We start from the raw sequence: 17,354 nt of genomic DNA, 5'->3' as shown, positions 1-17,354 counted from the left end.
TGTTGTTCATTCGATATGAAGCATTTTGATTGGTTGCCGCTCGATCGTGCTCCGCGCCTACGTGAACCTAACCTAAGTATCTCTACCGAGATAAACATGAGACAAACTAATGGTTATTGTGACGTCACTATATTTTCACCGCGCCGTTCGAATGAATTTTTTCGTAGAAGTAAATGTCAATGTGATACCCAATACGCTAGAATGATTATGCTTGATTCGGGTGAATAGTTATTGTATTCAAAACTCGAATTTGCTGCCAAAAGTCTTTTCAAGACCCAGATAACAATTTCCGTGTCACGAAATCATATAAGAGAAACTTACACACTTATTGTGAAGCTTTTTGTTACAGAAAGTGTAATTCCTTTAAAATGTAAAATTATTCTACAATTTTCGTATCCACAAATGAATTTGCGGATCAAAGTGTATTCTTTTTACATATGTGAGAGCCTCGCAATATATACAATCTTAATCTCGTGATAATGATAAATCAATCGTGATAGTTCAAATAGATGCAAAAAAGTTCATAAAAGATTATATCAGGGTATAATCATTTCAAACTTTGCGTCATGAAAAATATCAGATTCTTCAATTTAAGAATACTGCATCATCAACGGTGTACAATAATTATGAATCGGAAGTTATCCGTTTATTCTAAACTCGGTTTGTAAAATAGATACGAACAAGCAGTTCGGATAAATGTGTCATAACTTAGTATTGTACATGCCATTTTAGTCTAGAATTACTAATAAACGAATACTTAATGTTACTACTACTGCTTCTCTTGGGCAATAAGTTATTGATGAATGACTAATAAAACTAATAAAAAAACATTGCTACTTTTCTGCTGTGAGAATCACAAAAAAGAGAGCAAATACTAGGTACAATCATTTTTCTTCAAACCGAAAATGTTGAATAATTAATAATAAGCCGACATGCTTTTTCCTCGATAACCAAGTTCGAATGAATTAGTGTTTTATTCAAGCTATTGATCGTAAGAGAAAATACTACTTTATTATGCAAAAGATGTTGCAGAGTTACAAGATTCGTGTGTAATAATGTCATAAGAAAAATTACGTATGTGGCATTTTCGGATATATAATTTTTACCAAGGAATTATGAATTTCGTTGTACGGGAGAGCTGTGTTGGAAAATTTGAAAACCCCAAAATTCAAAGTGCAGTACGAAAACTATTTGCACGATTAAAACATCTTACCGAGTAAAAAAAAAGAAGAAAAAACCGAGTAACTTGAATGAAGTAAATCGAAGAATCGATGTTTCATTATACAGTCTATCCTATGACGCGATCCCAACATCTAGCTAGGGAATAATACCGAACCCTAGTTATCTGGATTATTAGCTACCTGAACAGTTAACCATGGTTTTTTTTATGCATTATCATGTCGTTCAATGATTGCTGGATGTCTGAAAAACAAATGGACCTCTCGCGCCAGCAAAATGTGGGATCATTTGAACAGTTCGATATGAAGTTTAGGAGAAATATGAAGAAATTTAGCGATTATAGACCTTGCAACAGATCTACCTTCACGGAAAATCCTTCAACTTGGGTGTAGATTCGTACCTTCAACTTTTTTCTTACGGAAATTTAGCATTACCTATGAGTTAGCGGTACGAATTTTCACCCAAGTCATTGACTGACCATATATAGTCAACGCCCAAGCTTAGCTGATATTGCTCAGCTCGAAACTTAAAATTCCTGTTTTCAGGGCAATAACATCCATTGTATAATGTACCTAGCTTATGGTATCTGGAACATACCTGGCTTTTATAGCTGTCTTCTATACCTGGCTTCTATAGATGTCCTCTATACCCGGCCTACCGGGAACCGTTAATCATTTACCGTTACTGCTGTATTCTGTTCGCGAATAAAGAGAAAAGCAAAGACGGTCTAGTCGTTATCCCAAGGATTAGGAAATAATATTGGATGTATTTATATTTTATTGTTATTGGGTATACTTATATATAAGTTATTGGAAGAAAGTAATTACTTGAAGTGAATTAGGTATAGTATACAGATCTAAATACTGTATCATAAACGGTGTTTTAATTTTACCTGTATTGCTGTGTTATCTGAACACAGACACAGGATAACTTCATAAAACTTGAGCTCATGCGAATACACAAAAGCCCTATTTTCTGCAGAGTTGAAAAATATATGTCATGCGTGACTAGACATAAGAAACATATAGCAGATAAGTAATATCGATACTCATTTGAAACACAACGATTCCGAATTCGTGAGAAGTGGGAGGGAGAGTCCTTTTTCCCCCTCTGCGCCGAATCACAGTGGATATTGAAACCTCGCGCGTAAACGATTCGCGGCGAATAAGCATAGAAAACGATCTTGAGTTCTTGATCAGTTGAATTATCAGCGTCATGGGGACCGGATCTGTTGGGATGATTACCGTGCTGGCTATTAGCATATTTTTATTGTACAACTGCGCAAACGCGGCTGTCGAAGATGACCTTAGGTGAGTAATCGCGCCTAAAACTTACCCACGATTCAAACCGTTATTTTATTATACTTACCAATGCTGTCAAGCTACCTTCACTCGCGGTGGAGAAAGTACGCTGCATAATTTGCTCATAATATTTTCGTAGCAACCTTAATGGGACAAATTTACAAATATATTTAGACCAATGTGTAATCTGGCGTAATCAGTTTCGCGTTTGATAGTTAAAATCCTTAGCGATAATCTTAGTTTTCGCGCGATTTGCGTTATCTCTTATGTTTATTAAAGTCTATATAACCGTTAACGTAAAGCTGAACCTATGTTTTTCTTCTTAAACAAATATTTAAAAGAGTTAGTCATACATTACATGCCTATGATAATAATCTGGCATTGTCCTAGCATGCTACCCCTCCCCCTGAGCTGACCACTCTCATTTTCAATACAGTATGTTACTCATGAGAAATGACTGGGATAGCCAGATATGTAGAATTGTTTTTAAGATTAATCATGCCAACTTGTTAGGATAAAGATAACTTGCGTATAACGAATTACATAGGCGATATGTTGAGCATATACGTGTGCGTGAAAGTTTCCGGTCTACAATCGTTATCGCAGTAGCTGTTGTGATTGAAATAAAACATGCAACGCAAATATATGTATATGGAAAGCAAAACTTTCGCTAAAATAAAAATATGACAACTTTGTCCCCGAGATTATTTCGAGAGGTGACACAGGCATGGGTAACTTGTCGTTTTATCAGGATGGAGACTATGTGCCGTCGAGATATACTCACACGGAGAGAATAAAAAAGCAGGTTTTATTCAAACTGTGGAAATGGTCAGGCTTACACATCAGGTTTTTTGGTACAATATACTTCGTGTAATGTAGAATTTACTTTAAACGTAGTGAAAACCATTGTGTGTAGAGTAAAATCTGCTACATTTACAGTAAAAAATATAGTTTACACGGCTATTTTTTACCAAAAACCTTGAAGTATTCCTCTTTCCCTGCAGTTTTGAGTAAAATCTGCTCTTTTTCTATCCTCCGTGTACCGTGAGTTTCTTTAAGCTGTTTCTTGACCCCAATGTCCAGTCAAGGTCGGAGATGAACGTCCGCCGATTATTTTCAAGCAAACTGTGCATGATACATCGACTGTATACCTTCAGACCTTCGATTCCATAAACTAACTTAGTCAGACAATAATAACCCGATGGACTATTTGAGAATTAATGACGGAAAATTTCGCTGCACAACATGTGATAAATTTTCATTTAGTACGAATCGAGTTGTAACGATTAGAGTCTTCCATTTAAATATGCCTAATGAGGTCTTAGAATTTCTAAGGCGGTATAGATAAATGCATGAAACTTAATTTACCTGAAATATCAACAAAGTACCAAATGTATAGACATTTCGTGAAGCAAAGAGTCTTTGAATGTGAATGGTAAAATTTTCCTCCAACGTTAGTCGGCATCCCTGCTAAACAAAGCAATTACTCATTAACTTCCAGCTCACCATGGTCGTACGAGTGCAAGGCGGGTAATTGCCAGAAGATAAAAACAACACCAAACATAACAACACCATTATCTCTAGGAGTATGCCAATTATTTTGCGGAGAAGCTGGTGCCCTGTGGCCGCGGCCAACGGGGCATTTATCCCTGGGAAATTTCGTTCTTCAGTTAAATCCGAATGAAATTCATTTGCACGACTCATCGTCAGCGAGAACTGAGAGTTCTTTACTGATTGCTAAGAATATCGAAATCTTGAAGAACGATTTACGGACTATGGGTGGCGATCGACTAAAAAGCGGCGGAAGAGGGCTGATCGTTCATCTGGGTCCAAGAATTTCATCTGGGAATGTCAAGCTGACCCTGGAAACCGACGAAAGTTACATTCTACAAATATCCGAGCTTGGTGATGGCAGGGTAAGCTGCCTTGCAGAGAATCCGTACTTTTGCCGAAAATAATGAAGAAATTCTGAAAACAAAACTACTTTATTATTTTCTATAATAACAAATTCATTTAAAAGTTTGATGAAACTTAGAAGTTCGTTTGCCAGCAAATCCAATTCAAAACTGTTATTGTGCCGCAGTCAAAGAAGTTCCACCCCTATAAAAATATATGCAATATCTTGAAAATTTCATAACTTTGGCACAAGTTTCCTAAAAAAATATACCCATGTGACTTCTGTTATAGTTGAACGCTTCGATAGATGCCAAAACTTATTTCGGGGCAAGACATGGTTTGGAAACCCTGTCGCAGCTGATAGTATACAATGATCTTTACAATAAGATTCAGATAGTCCGAGACGCGTACATAGTTGATGGGCCGGTTTATCCTTACCGCGGAGTTCTTTTGGACACGTCCCGGAACTTCGTAGACAAGCCGACTATACTGAGAACGATCCGAGCCATGGGGATGAACAAGATGAACACATTCCATTGGCACATTACGGATTCTCACAGTTTTCCGTACGAAAGTAGTACATACCCCGAGTTCTCAAATTATGGTGCTTACACACCGCAGAATGTCTATTCCAATGACGACATCAAGGAAATCCTCGAATACGCTCTGCTACAAGGAGTCAGAGTTATGCCTGAGTTTGATGCTCCCGCTCACGTCGGCGAGGGTTGGCAATGGGTGAGCTGATGAGTTGAAATTTGTGATCAATTTTTTCATTTCCACAGCAGTTAGCGATTGGATGCTAATTTTTTGGTCGCGCTATTCAGGTTGGAGACAATACGACGGTATGTTTCAAAAAGGAGCCCTGGTTAAAATACTGCGTCGAGCCACCATGCGGTCAATTGAATCCGGCGAGCGATCGTGTCTATGAAATTTTAGGCGGCATATACAAAGACATGATAACTGATTTTCAACCTGACATATTCCATATGGGTGGTGACGAGGTGAACATCAATTGCTGGAACACCTCGGACAATCTGAAAGAATGGATGACATCAAAGGGATGGGGACACAAGGAAAATGACTTTTACAAAGTCTGGGATCACTTCCAATCTAGGGCTCTTGAAAAGTATGTCGAAGCCAACGCCGGGAAACAAGTTCCCATTATAATGTGGACTAGCGGATTGACCAACGAAGAAAATATCAAAATACTCAATTCTTCTAAATATATCATCCAGATATGGACCACCGGCGAAGACGAAACCATAGCTAGATTGATCAGAAATAACTTTAAAGTCATTTTTTCAAACTACGACGCTTGGTACCTCGATTGTGGGTGAGTAACGTCTCTCTAAACCTTTCTTGGTTCTGTATTCAGAATATTTTGCGACAATCACCTGCACATTCCTTTGTTATTGGTCATATTTTAGTTTTGGAGCGTGGGTAGGAGAGGGAAACAACTGGTGCTCGCCTTACAAAGGCTGGCAAAAGGTCTACGACAATTCACCTCTGGCCATTCTTACATCGCAGGGATTCAGCCCAGATAAAAAGAATCAGATACTCGGTGCGTCTTCTGAGTCATGTTCAATCAAGTGAAAAAACTATAGTATGCACCGGCTGCATTCGTTTTTTCCCGTCCCAAAAAAATACAAAACGTGTTTATAAGTGGATGAAATTCAAAAAATTATAAAAAAAAAACCAATTTGAAAGAATGTTTATATGACAATTGTATGATCATGCCGACAGGCGGTGAGGCTACACTCTGGTCTGAGCAAACGGACAGCACCACGATAGACAGCAGACTTTGGCCACGTACAGCTGCAGTTGCCGAACGGCTATGGTCTGAGCCGAAGTCGTCGTGGATTCATGCTGAACACCGAATGCTCATGCAACGCGAGAGAATGGTGGCAAAAGGAATCAATGCTGATAGCTTACAGCCTCAGTGGTGCGCTCAAAATCAGGGACACTGTTATCTCTAAGACAAAGCAGTCCACGAGCGACGGAAAGGATTTTTGGAATGAATCAAATGTAAGAATCGAAGAAATCCTCCTTTCTATTTGATAGAAGTTGGAAGAAATCGTTTTTTTTCGTACACATTCACTGATGTGTATTTAAGGGGATGCCATGGTCGATTTCGACGTTGTCGCATATATCTCCAAATATCGAATTCCACGTATCTCAAACGCTAAAAAGGGCTTAAGAATCCCATCGTTTACATAATTTTGAACAAAAACACTCGAATGTATTTTCATTTGACGCAGAAATAAAAAAATAGCACGGATTCTACGAAATCGTAATAGTTAATTCATAGAATTCATGCCAGAAAATGATGAAAATGTATTGGAATGTTTTTGTTCAGAATTGCGCATAGAATGGGGCTGTTAAGCCCTTTTACGCTTTTGAGGCACGTGAACTTCGATACGTGGAGGTATATACGATAACATCGAAATCGAATGGGGAATGTCGTTTTCGAAATTCGATTGCAGTTTCACCAAGGGTTTCTATTACAGGAGCGCCGAACACGAAGAACATGTACGATTCTCATTTTTTGTAATCCAACATGTCTACAATACCGTGATGAGCCTCATAGCATGAGAGAAATATACTATGATATCGATGTAACACCTTGATTTAAATTTCTCTCAGATATCGAAAATGCTGTGTAGAGCAACTGCAGCTCAGTCCTGGAATCGATTTAGTGACTACCGACTTCACACACCTGTATGTTGAACAAAATAAGTAACTCAACGTGATATATTAAACGTTTTAAAGTATTGTTACACGTATTTTCATCAATTGTTGCGTTGACTTAATGACAAATAAATAACTAACCAATCAATACATACATACTACATAGATCTAGCGTATGTGCCTTTCAATTTTCCAAAAATTTGAATGTCTCTGGTGCTGATTCGAATCGAACCGCCTGACGCTGTGAAGCTGCAGAGATCCGAAGCGCGGTTGATGGGAAAATCGAAAATCGAATCCCGCGAAGTATTTCTCAAAATTTTTTATTCAATGGCCGAATCTCGTCCTCACAACCTATTCACTCCTGCTTGACGTTTTGACATTCGATTGTCGAAGTAAGGTAAGAGCGGGGTTAACGATGATACGAAATGTGATAATATCCAAACACGCAAGGAATTGTACGGATAAATTGTCAAAAGTATTCAACTAATTCGAAGACGGTTTTGAAATGAAACGCGATGGAAGATAGGGAGTGATTTTTTCTGACGAACGAAGCGGCCGAAGAGTGAAAAAGTGAGAACGTTACTCAGGTCGAGTAACCCTCAAGAGTTACAAGAGCTTAGCAGGATGGTTTCCTTGCCCAAAATAACGTTTTTCGGCGCCTTTTGTGGTGAGTATTAATCACCGAATGTTATTGGTTGAGCCCTCGACTCGCGCGGCTAACTTCCCGCTCCCCTTCCATACACATAACCCTAAATTCAAATTTAATCAATACTCCCTGCAGGCCAGCTAGCCATTGAGTGGAAGCTACGGCGGCAATTAATCTCATTAAGATCTTATTCGATTTACAGCATACATGAGCAGGAATTGATGATTTGTGAAAAAAAAACTTTACTGCAATGATAACTCGTTTTTATTTACAGCAATATTTGCTAGCACTGCCGCGTCTCGAGTACTGGAGCTCAGTGATAGGTGTGTAGCATTTTTGTTTTTTCTGTCGCTCCCAAATTTGTATAAGAGCATTTGAAGAATGAAACGTAGCTGATAATATAACTGCGGCATCTCCTGTTTTACAGATTTATGGATATCCACAAGGAAGGCCAGTGGCTGGTTATGGTTAGTAAGACAGAAGGTAACGTTGGGGTGTAAGATAACGGGAAGTATCAATACACTCGGATACCTTCGAGCAGACTTATGCGGTAGTAAATTGAGAAGCTCAGTGAGCAGCTCAGTGCGAAGCTCCAGAGAAATGAAATCCTGCAGTATTTCTTGAACTATTTTCTTTATGTCCATGATTTATTATTTCAGATGTATGCGCCATGGTGCGCACACTGCAAGAGATTAGAACCAATATGGGGTCACGTAGCTCAGCATTTACATGCAACATCAATTCGGGTTGGCCGCATTGATTGTACAAGATTTACGAATGTCGCTCGTGCCTTCAAAATCAATGGGTTCCCTACAATTTTATTGTAAGTGTGTTTATATTCTCCTTGTGATCGTTAGAGTAAAGACAACTCTGAATCCCAAAGAACAATCTTATCCAGAAATATCTTTTAAATCACAGCTTTAAGGGAGATCAAGAATTTGTATACAACGGGGATAGAACTAAAGACGAAATAGTCAGATTTGCATTGAGACTGAGTGGACCACCAGTCCAGGAAATAACTAGGACTCAGAGCTTTGAAGCAATAAAAAAAGCTCAGGATGTATATTTTCTATATATCGGAGAAAGGACCGGACATCTCTGGGTAAAGTGTTTTATTATTTGTTTTCAGAAAATAAATAGATGCTTGTCAAATTTCCAATATATTGATAAGTTCCGTGTTTTTATATAGGAAACGTACAATAAAGTAGCGGACACATTTCAACCGCACGCATTTTTCTATCAATCGTACACTAACGTAGCTGGAAAACACGCACCGTCGGAAAATACTCCTGCGGTATTTGTTTACAAGGAAAATTCCCATTATCATTTTACAGGTGAACATTATTTTCTAGCCTCTCAATAATAGTACTCATAGGATATTAGTAGAGAAATGCACATTTTTTTTTTTGCATTTTAGGAGAGGACAGGAATGACCGCGAAGCCTTAAACGATTCCATGTACAAATGGGTGAATGCCGAGCGTTTTCCAACATTTCCGAAAGTGACGCGAGGAAATATAAATCAGTTATTTTTAACGAATAAGAATTTGGTTTTGGCAGTGGTGGAGGAGAATCAGCTTGAAGAAATTCAGCCTGACATGATCGAATTCAGGGATATGGTACAAGCGGTGATAATGAAGAAACGTGACAAATATCATGAGTAAGTTGTTGGGGATGAGAAAAATTTTAATCCCTACATCAGCACACTGAAAAAAAAAATAATTGCTATAAATTGTTATAGCCATTTTCAGTTTGGCTGGATAGCAAACCCCGACTTGGCAAACAGTATAGCTATGATGATCGTACCTTTGCCGAGTTTGATTGTAATCAACACGACAACTAGTCATCATTACATCCCGGAAGATGAGCCACGAAAATTGACTCCTCATGCAATTGAATTGTTTTTAGAACAGATCTACAACGAAAGTGCACCGGTTAGAAATGTCCATTTAATTTATGACGAAGTTGCTTTACAACAACGACACATCTCAAAATCAGTAAGCGCATGTATACTAGTATTTTTCGAAAATTCCAGACTTATGGAGGGAACGGTTGGCTGGTGCGTATGTACAGATCATGGTTCGAATTCAGAACAACACTCTCTGAAATGTGGAAGGGAAATCCAATTCTGACAATGGTTTTGTTTGGACTTCCGTTCGGTTTCCTTTTACTAATCTGCTATAGTATTTGTTGTGCTGACATTCTTGACGCTGATGACGATGAAGAAGAAGGTAAGAAATGGCTTCGAAATCTGAAATCTACGTTAGCAAAGATCTTAACCTGCTCTTTATAATTTTTTTCAGAATCGAGTCATATGAAGAAAGATTAGAAAATTGCATAGTTACAAGTGACAATGTAATAGGTGTAAGTAAAAAATTGAAATTGAAATTTAATAACTGTACAATAAGTAAAGAGATACTCTTCAATTCTTATCAATGAAATGTCTACCTCTTATATTTACCTCTCAGAATGTTATATAAACGCGTTTGAATAATGTTCATGAAAAAACCATTCGAATAAATGGCTTTTTAATGTTCATCCAGTGCTTCAAATAGTTTGATCATGAAAAACAATGTGTATGCATACTTTCAGTGAATCGGCAGCTATCTTCAACTTCATGTATAACTATGGGTGAGAATGATGACTGAAATTTCACTTGATGATAGGAATCAAAGAGAAATGATGTCTGTATCAGTACAATAGTTTCTTCATGTTTTATTTGTATAACAAATAAAAAGTTGTGGTTCATTTATTAGTATAAATAGCGAGAGGCAATCGCCGCAATTTGATTAGCAAATTAGTTTTAGCTCTCATTACCAGTCAACACCATCTGACAGTAGCACTATGTGCGATAACAATTTTTTAAACAAACTGTTGTTCAGCTTGCTACATGTCATCAATGTCGTCGTCCGAATCTAGCGCTGCTCTGCGCCGATCAAACTAAAGAGAGAATAACTTGTTAGAATCGAAAATGTAAAAAACCTTGTAATACGAATGCTTTAAATAATTCATTCCATTCACCAATTGTAAATGAATAAGAATTGCGCGAGAAGATTAAGATTATAAGTATTTTGAAAAAGTTTGTACTTTGACAGTTGTTGTTCTCTGTGTTTGCTGATTTACACTTTCCAAAAGTCCAATGAGTTCCTTTTCTCCAAGTTTTCCGGGTAACTGACCACGTTGTGCCATGTTAAGAAGCATTTCTTCTACCATTTTACCTTTCTCTGGTTTTCCCAGAGCGAGCGTGTTCACTATGCAAACAATGCAATAATTTTAGCCATTAATTTCAGTACTTGTTCTGAACTCAAATTTGAAATGGAATGAACTCCTATATTTTCTGTTCTTACGTCTTGCTCGGGCTGATTGATCTAGTACTTGCGTCAGAATCGAATGTCTCATCTCCTCTACTTGCTGTCGTTTCTCTTCAGCTGCCTGCTTGTTGGAAGCATCGCCACCCTATGTATTAAATTTTAAAAACTAAATACAAGAATTTATGCTTGTAGCAACGAAATGATTGTTGTGACATAACCTATGAGCTAATTGAAACTGCAAAAACTTCATCGACATTTGTTTAATGTTAAGTGAGCTGGTGGAAAGATACGACTAAATCAGTGTTATTAGAAAATAGCGTGTAAGTTGTAATATCGATCAGCAAGTTGAATCGGTTAGATAAATTACCGAGTGACATTTTCACGAAAGACAACCATGCAAAATTGCAACGCTGAAGGCCGGGTGGAAAAGAATACTTGATACCTTATATTGCGATTGTAATTGGGCTAATCGCTGCTGACGGATCGCCTCTAACTCCGGATCAGCCATTGTGTCTGGCAATGAAGCTATGCAAAGGTTCCGAACCGGACAAATATTTCAAACGACGTTGACTGAAGTAAGGCAAACGAGTTGACGTATAACCGCAGCTTGTCTATTCGGTTCAGTCGTAACTAAGTCACAGAACATGACGTCATATCAAAAATAAATTATTGAAAAAGGCCGCTTTCCTTTTACGTCAATTTTCTGACACAACTCGACACCAAGTGATCTCATTGGTTGGATCTGACGGAATACGTTAACAAAACACTGTATCGTGTTGTATCAGAAAATTGACGTAAAAGGGACGCGGCCAAAGATGTCAATGTGTATATTTTTTAACCGATGCTGCGTACAAAATTAACGCGATGTTTTCCTGTAACCTTGAAATGTACTGTTTTTCTATTTAAGCATTATTCACTAATGATTTCAATTTTCTGAAAATGCTTTTCTGAAAAGTTCATACATAGCTCATATCCATCGACATACCTGTACAATCCCAACATGAAGGCCTTCGAAAAGTGTCCGTTAGATTTATTGTTAGACAGAGCGAACGAGCGGGTGATCAATTGCTTCTCTCTCCATCATATCGCTACGTTGCTGAATAGAAGGAGACGGAGATTGACCGCCACCAGTGTCTATCTCTTTCTACCAGCTGGCCGTATTCTACTGGCCTAAGCATAGTCCATACTATAGGTGTATCGATACTCATACCGTTCTCATACCTACCTCTGTACCTACGAAGCACTAACAGATAGGTATATATATAATTTTCGGAAACAGAGAATCCCTTATTCTCGGAAATAGGGATAGCGCGCTTGTTTTAATGTCGATGCAACCAATAAGTGCTTCACCGGTTGCTTCTTTGAACCAATTGTCTCGCGCTAAAACCCCACGAAGTTACTAACCAGAAGCCTTAATTGAACCAATCTTTGCAGACCCGCGAAAAAACGCGATTCTTTTTGGACTCTTCCTACTTTTTCACCAAATCGGCCCTGATTCAAAATAACAGCAGAAGAGATTGTAACGTTGAACAGAATAATTACAGAAGAAATCTAGACGACATGCGGATCGATACATTACAGAAATCATAGAATAAAATCATAGAACAAATTAACTCAGAACCTCGAAGCCTTATTAACAGCTTGTCACCGTGATAAGTGATAATCATCAGTTGATGTAACAATTGGAAACCAGCTTATTATTGACGACTTGACGTAAAACTTTATTAGTATATTTCAGTGAGTAAGACTGGAACGCTTGCCGTAACGTAGCGTTGCACGAGAAAGTGTCGCCCAGAAAGATAGAGAATTGGAAGGATTTTATCTTTCACAGATACTCGTTTCCGATTGTCACCGAAAGAGTGTTGACTGGAGAATATAAAGACGGATACACCTGGGGAAATTTTTGTGACCAGTTTTCGGCGGGAAAGTGGGCTCGGGTGGGCCTGGGAGCGCGGGAGGGTTCTGCTCTAGCGACTCTAAAACTAACAAGCTCACACCGATACTCGTAGCAGCCAAAGTAGTGTCGGTATGAAAGCTTGAGATTGAGTCGGTACAAAGTGAGTACGTAAGATTACTTGTCGACTACGATTTAGAAATGTCGATCAGCTCGATCATCCCCATGAGAAGATGCATATCCGCGTCCACCGCCATCCGCCTCCGACGACCTCCGCGTCCACCACCAACCATAGCAACAACCTCCGAGCATCATCAACCACCGTCAACCACCTCCTCCTACCTCCGACCACCTTCGTCCTTGTCATCCTTGTCCTCCTCGACCACCGCCGATCACTTCCAACCATCACCAAATATTTCCTACCCCCTCCTGCCCCCTCCAACCACCACCAAACACCTCCTGCCACCTCCTGCCACCTCCTACCACCTCAAACCAGCTCCAACCACCTCCTACCATTTCCGAACACCTCCGACCACCCCCTAACACTTCTTACCACCTCCGACCGCCTTAGTTCTCTTCGTTCCCCTGCTCCGCCATGTATTCCATGGCATTAATATTGATAAATATTCCAACAACTTTTCATTTGCTCTCTCGATCTTGAATTTTCGTAGGCATAGAATCGAAACGCTGTTTTAGCTAGTCGCAAGTGAAGTATCTACGTTGGGTAGAGAAACAGAATGTTTTTTCGAAAAGTTTTCTTATGGAAAAAAATTCAGAGTAACTGTAATACATCACGGATGTGCTAATTTTGATCGAGATGGAATGGATGCTCCATATATGAGACAGTATTCAACACGGTGTCTGGATTTAAAGGCCTCAAAAGGTGACTGTTATCGATTTTTTTATTTTTTTTTTGGGAGGGAGAGAAAGAACGAAGCTTCTTAAAACTTCGAGCTTATTTTGAAAGGTACGAGCAAAAATTTTTATCATCCAACTGTCGCAGAACGGTAGCGTTATTATTAGCTGACCCGTTAACTGAAGAATATATCTTGGATAAACGGCTGACCATTGAAGAGCCTAGCCGCTTGAGTCTGGAATCGGCAGGAAAGACAAAGTGCGTATTTCTTGTCTGAAATGTGAAAACTAAAATCATTATACATCATATCATATCATCATACATCATACATCATACATCATACATCGTACATCATACATCATCATACATAGTATTAAAGGTCGAAACCAAAGTTTGGATGTCGGATGTTCAGAAAGTTACGTCACCAATCTAAAATCAGCTAGCCGAATTCCTCAGTCTGGAAACAACCGCGCAGTAGAGCGGACGGATGAGAGTCGCGCTCCGCAAATTTCGAGTACCGGGTTCTCAACCTCCCGGATCACGCGCTTCGGGTCCGCTACGTGGTGAAACTCGACTTCCAGGATAAGCGCTCCGTGGTTCCTGGTTCATGTTTACAATAAATTATTTCGATTCGTTTTTCGCGCAAGCCCAATTTCAGTAGCTGTCAGGGCGCTAATAAAATTTCTATAACTTTATAATCTTCTCATAATCTTTTTGGTAAAATATGTCGATAAAAAAATTATATTAAACCTTACACATTATTTTTGATTTGTTCTCATGCTGAAAATATTTATTAGTGTTCGAGGTATAACTCGAGGTGGTTGGCGGTGGTCGTTGGAGGTGGTTAGAGGTGGTTAGAGGTGGTTAGAGGTGGTTGCGGGTAATCTAGGTGATTCAGGAGGAGGGGGACGAGGATTTGTGCTCGGTGAGTAAAACGCTTTTATAATATTTCATGGCAATTGTAATTATATTTCATCTAAAATATTTCAAACTAGTCATGTTTACATTAAATTATTTAAATTCATTTTTCGCGCAAGCACAAATTCGGTAGATATAAATGCGCTAATAAAATTTATTATATTATTAATTAATTATATTAATCCTTACACAATATTTTTAATGTGTTCCTATACTGAGAATATTTATTACTATTCCAGGTATAACCCGAGGTGGTTGGCGGTGGTCGAGCTGGACGAGGTGGAGGACGAGGATTCGTGCTCGGTGAGTTTAACATTTTTACAATATTTGACGAAGTAGAATCAGCATCAGGAGTAGGATCAGGGGAAGATGTAGAAATAGGAGTAGTAGTAGGAGTAGTGGTAGGAATAGGACTCGGAGTAGAAATATGAGTAGAAGTAGGTATGGTAGGAGTTGGAGTGGGATTAGGAGTAGGAGTAGTCGGAGTAGGAATAGGAGTAGTCGTTGTAGTAGGAGTAGGAGTAGGAGCAGAAGTAGGTAGGGCGTGGTGGGTCGTGTGAGGGGAGGGGAGGGGCGGGAAGGGGATATTATCATATCAAGTTATCAGTAATAAGCAATTGCGGGTAAAATATTAGCTTACTTTTGTAAGTATTTATGAATATAGCCTCTATGAATATTCATCTAGGTATATAAGTTCTGGCAACGTACCTACTTTCTGTAAGAGATGTTGAAGATTTTCAACATAATTATGTTTCAGTTCTGTGCCCCACCTAGTGATCCACTAGTACATATCCTCCGACGTGACATCGCTATGCTACGTATGAAGAAGAAAAGATTTATTAAGATGCAGATTGCTCCTCTCTTCTTGCCATTGTGCTTTTAGCCATTGTTGTACTGTGTGTTTAAAATTAAGGACAGTATATAATATAGAATAACAGGTACAGCTACGAATATAGCACTACTATAAATCTTATAGAAATGAGCTCTCATTGAGATTTCTCTGTATTTATAACTCGACGCGAGAAGGCAAGAATCAATGTAATGCCATCTGTAAGGTAATTGGACTCGCATTTGCACTACGAGAACTGATTGGGCATTTTGCGGTGTAGTTTGAAAAATTGTTGTACAAGAAATTAAATAACTATAAAAATGGATAAAAAATATTATCTCTAATTGTGAATGTAGCTAATACAGCTTTAACCGTATATTGATTATGTTAATGATCTATTGTGACAAGATCGGAATTAGATAAGCTCTCTAAATACTTTTTTCTAGTCTATTAATTTATATCATGTATATGTAAATGTATATTTCTTCAGTTTATACAATCACTGCACCCTTGCCACGTTTTATGTTGCGCTTGTGTAATTTGTATATTATTAACCTTACGTTTTACTCTATTTGCAACAAGTTGTGAGTGTTTCTAATTTCTTGGCAATTATTTATGTACATGTATGTGTATATATGTATATGTATACTTATGCATGTGTATATAGATATATACAGAGAGGTATACACAGAGATTTTAGTATATTCACATACGGATTTCTGTGTATAGGTATACTTGAACTAAAATATCCTTATCTCTAATACGGAGTTCTTCGTAATTCGCATTTGTTCTTGTAACCCAATGTCCTACATACGATGGCAAAAATCTAGATCCAACTTAACTGAGTCTCAAAGCCCTGTTGACATAAAAGCAGCTATTTGATAGAAATTATAGTTTATAGTTTACACAGCCCATTGCATGATATTTCATTATAAATACATATGTTTCAATGTATTTAGAAATAATTTATCAAATATACAGAGGTCATGTGCAAATAATAAATGAATTCGACCGCAGTTTAATGTATTCATTAGAGCTTTAACAATAAATTTAAGCTTTGTTACTTCTTTTATTTTATTATGGATAATCAAAAACATTTCCGACTATTCGTGCTGTGGAAGCATGGGGATTAAACCAAATGCAGCAAAGATTAGAAACAGTGTATGTAGAGTACGGGTATTTTTCTAATAATGCAAACACGTGCCGCTAGCTTAGTTTTGACATATCTAGAATACCACGCCTTGCGAATTAGCTTTCCAGACAGAGATGAATGATGAATTTTAAGGACTGCATTATCGTTGTTGAATACTCTATGCCTCATGGGAAAAGAAAATCTGTAACGACAAACTTGATGCACCGGATCATCGTCGACTTTACCTTTTGAAATGTCCTACCATTTTCGAACGCCTCCTACCTCCCCCTGCCACCTCCGACCATCAATGGCCACTTTCGAGCACCCCCTATCACCTTTTGCCAGCGCCGACCACCTCCTACCATTTCCGAACACCTCCAAACATCCTATTTACCTATATTACCAGATTATCTATGATATGAAGAGAGAAGAATTATTCATTTCGAAATGGGATTCTATTCGACGCGCGCTCGATGTATTCCATAACATTGATAGTATTCATAATTATTCCAACAACTTTGCTCTCTCGATCTTGAATTTTCATAGGCATAGAATCGAAACGTAGTTTTAGCTGATCGCAAGTGAAGTATCTGCGTTGGGTGGAGGAGCAGAATTGTTTTTCGAAAAATATTCGGATGGAAAAAAATTCAGAGTAACTGTAATACACCACGAATGCGTTAATTTTGAACGAGATGAAACGGATGCT

At 38.3% G+C, this 17,354-nt stretch overlaps 3 protein-coding genes across 4 annotated transcripts; 2 read left to right on the top strand and 1 right to left on the bottom strand.

Annotated features, from left to right (window-relative positions):
• The first annotated feature begins 2,318 nt into the window (after positions 1 to 2,318).
• On the top strand, positions 2,319 to 7,225 carry LOC124179926 (chitooligosaccharidolytic beta-N-acetylglucosaminidase). Its single transcript, XM_046564801.1, has 7 exons — positions 2,319 to 2,489; positions 3,982 to 4,396; positions 4,668 to 5,111; positions 5,201 to 5,709; positions 5,804 to 5,937; positions 6,120 to 6,401; positions 6,884 to 7,225. The coding sequence occupies exons 1-6, from the start codon at positions 2,395 to 2,397 to the stop codon at positions 6,350 to 6,352; spliced, it is 1,830 nt and encodes a 609-aa protein (XP_046420757.1). The 5' UTR covers positions 2,319 to 2,394; the 3' UTR covers positions 6,353 to 6,401; positions 6,884 to 7,225.
• Positions 7,226 to 7,401: 176 nt separating this feature from the next.
• LOC124179848 (protein disulfide-isomerase TMX3) lies at positions 7,402 to 10,144 on the top strand. Of its 2 annotated transcripts, XM_046564651.1 has the most exons (10): positions 7,402 to 7,731; positions 7,985 to 8,033; positions 8,138 to 8,177; positions 8,370 to 8,533; positions 8,629 to 8,812; positions 8,900 to 9,044; positions 9,128 to 9,368; positions 9,450 to 9,642; positions 9,744 to 9,939; positions 10,012 to 10,144. In XM_046564651.1, the coding sequence occupies exons 1-10, from the start codon at positions 7,689 to 7,691 to the stop codon at positions 10,035 to 10,037; spliced, it is 1,281 nt and encodes a 426-aa protein (XP_046420607.1). In that variant the 5' UTR covers positions 7,402 to 7,688; the 3' UTR covers positions 10,038 to 10,144. The 2 variants fall into 2 exon arrangements, with proteins under 2 accessions (XP_046420607.1, XP_046420609.1); XM_046564653.1 differs by lacking the exons at positions 7,985 to 8,033; positions 8,138 to 8,177.
• Positions 10,145 to 10,399: 255 nt separating this feature from the next.
• On the bottom strand, positions 10,400 to 11,685 carry LOC124179849 (programmed cell death protein 5). The gene is made up of 4 exons (XM_046564654.1): positions 11,462 to 11,685; positions 11,056 to 11,164; positions 10,796 to 10,959; positions 10,400 to 10,648 (listed from the first exon to the last, which is right to left on the bottom strand). The coding sequence occupies exons 1-4, from the start codon at positions 11,525 to 11,527 to the stop codon at positions 10,595 to 10,597; spliced, it is 393 nt and encodes a 130-aa protein (XP_046420610.1). The 5' UTR covers positions 11,528 to 11,685; the 3' UTR covers positions 10,400 to 10,594.
• Between the last annotated feature and the right edge of the window lie 5,669 nt (positions 11,686 to 17,354).

Source organism: Neodiprion fabricii, chromosome 4 (assembly GCF_021155785.1).
Source record: "Neodiprion fabricii isolate iyNeoFabr1 chromosome 4, iyNeoFabr1.1, whole genome shotgun sequence".
Classification (NCBI taxonomy): domain Eukaryota; kingdom Metazoa; phylum Arthropoda; class Insecta; order Hymenoptera; family Diprionidae; genus Neodiprion; species Neodiprion fabricii.
The sequence above is the reverse complement of the archived record's forward strand: the minus strand, read 5'-3'. Positions and strand labels throughout refer to the sequence as shown.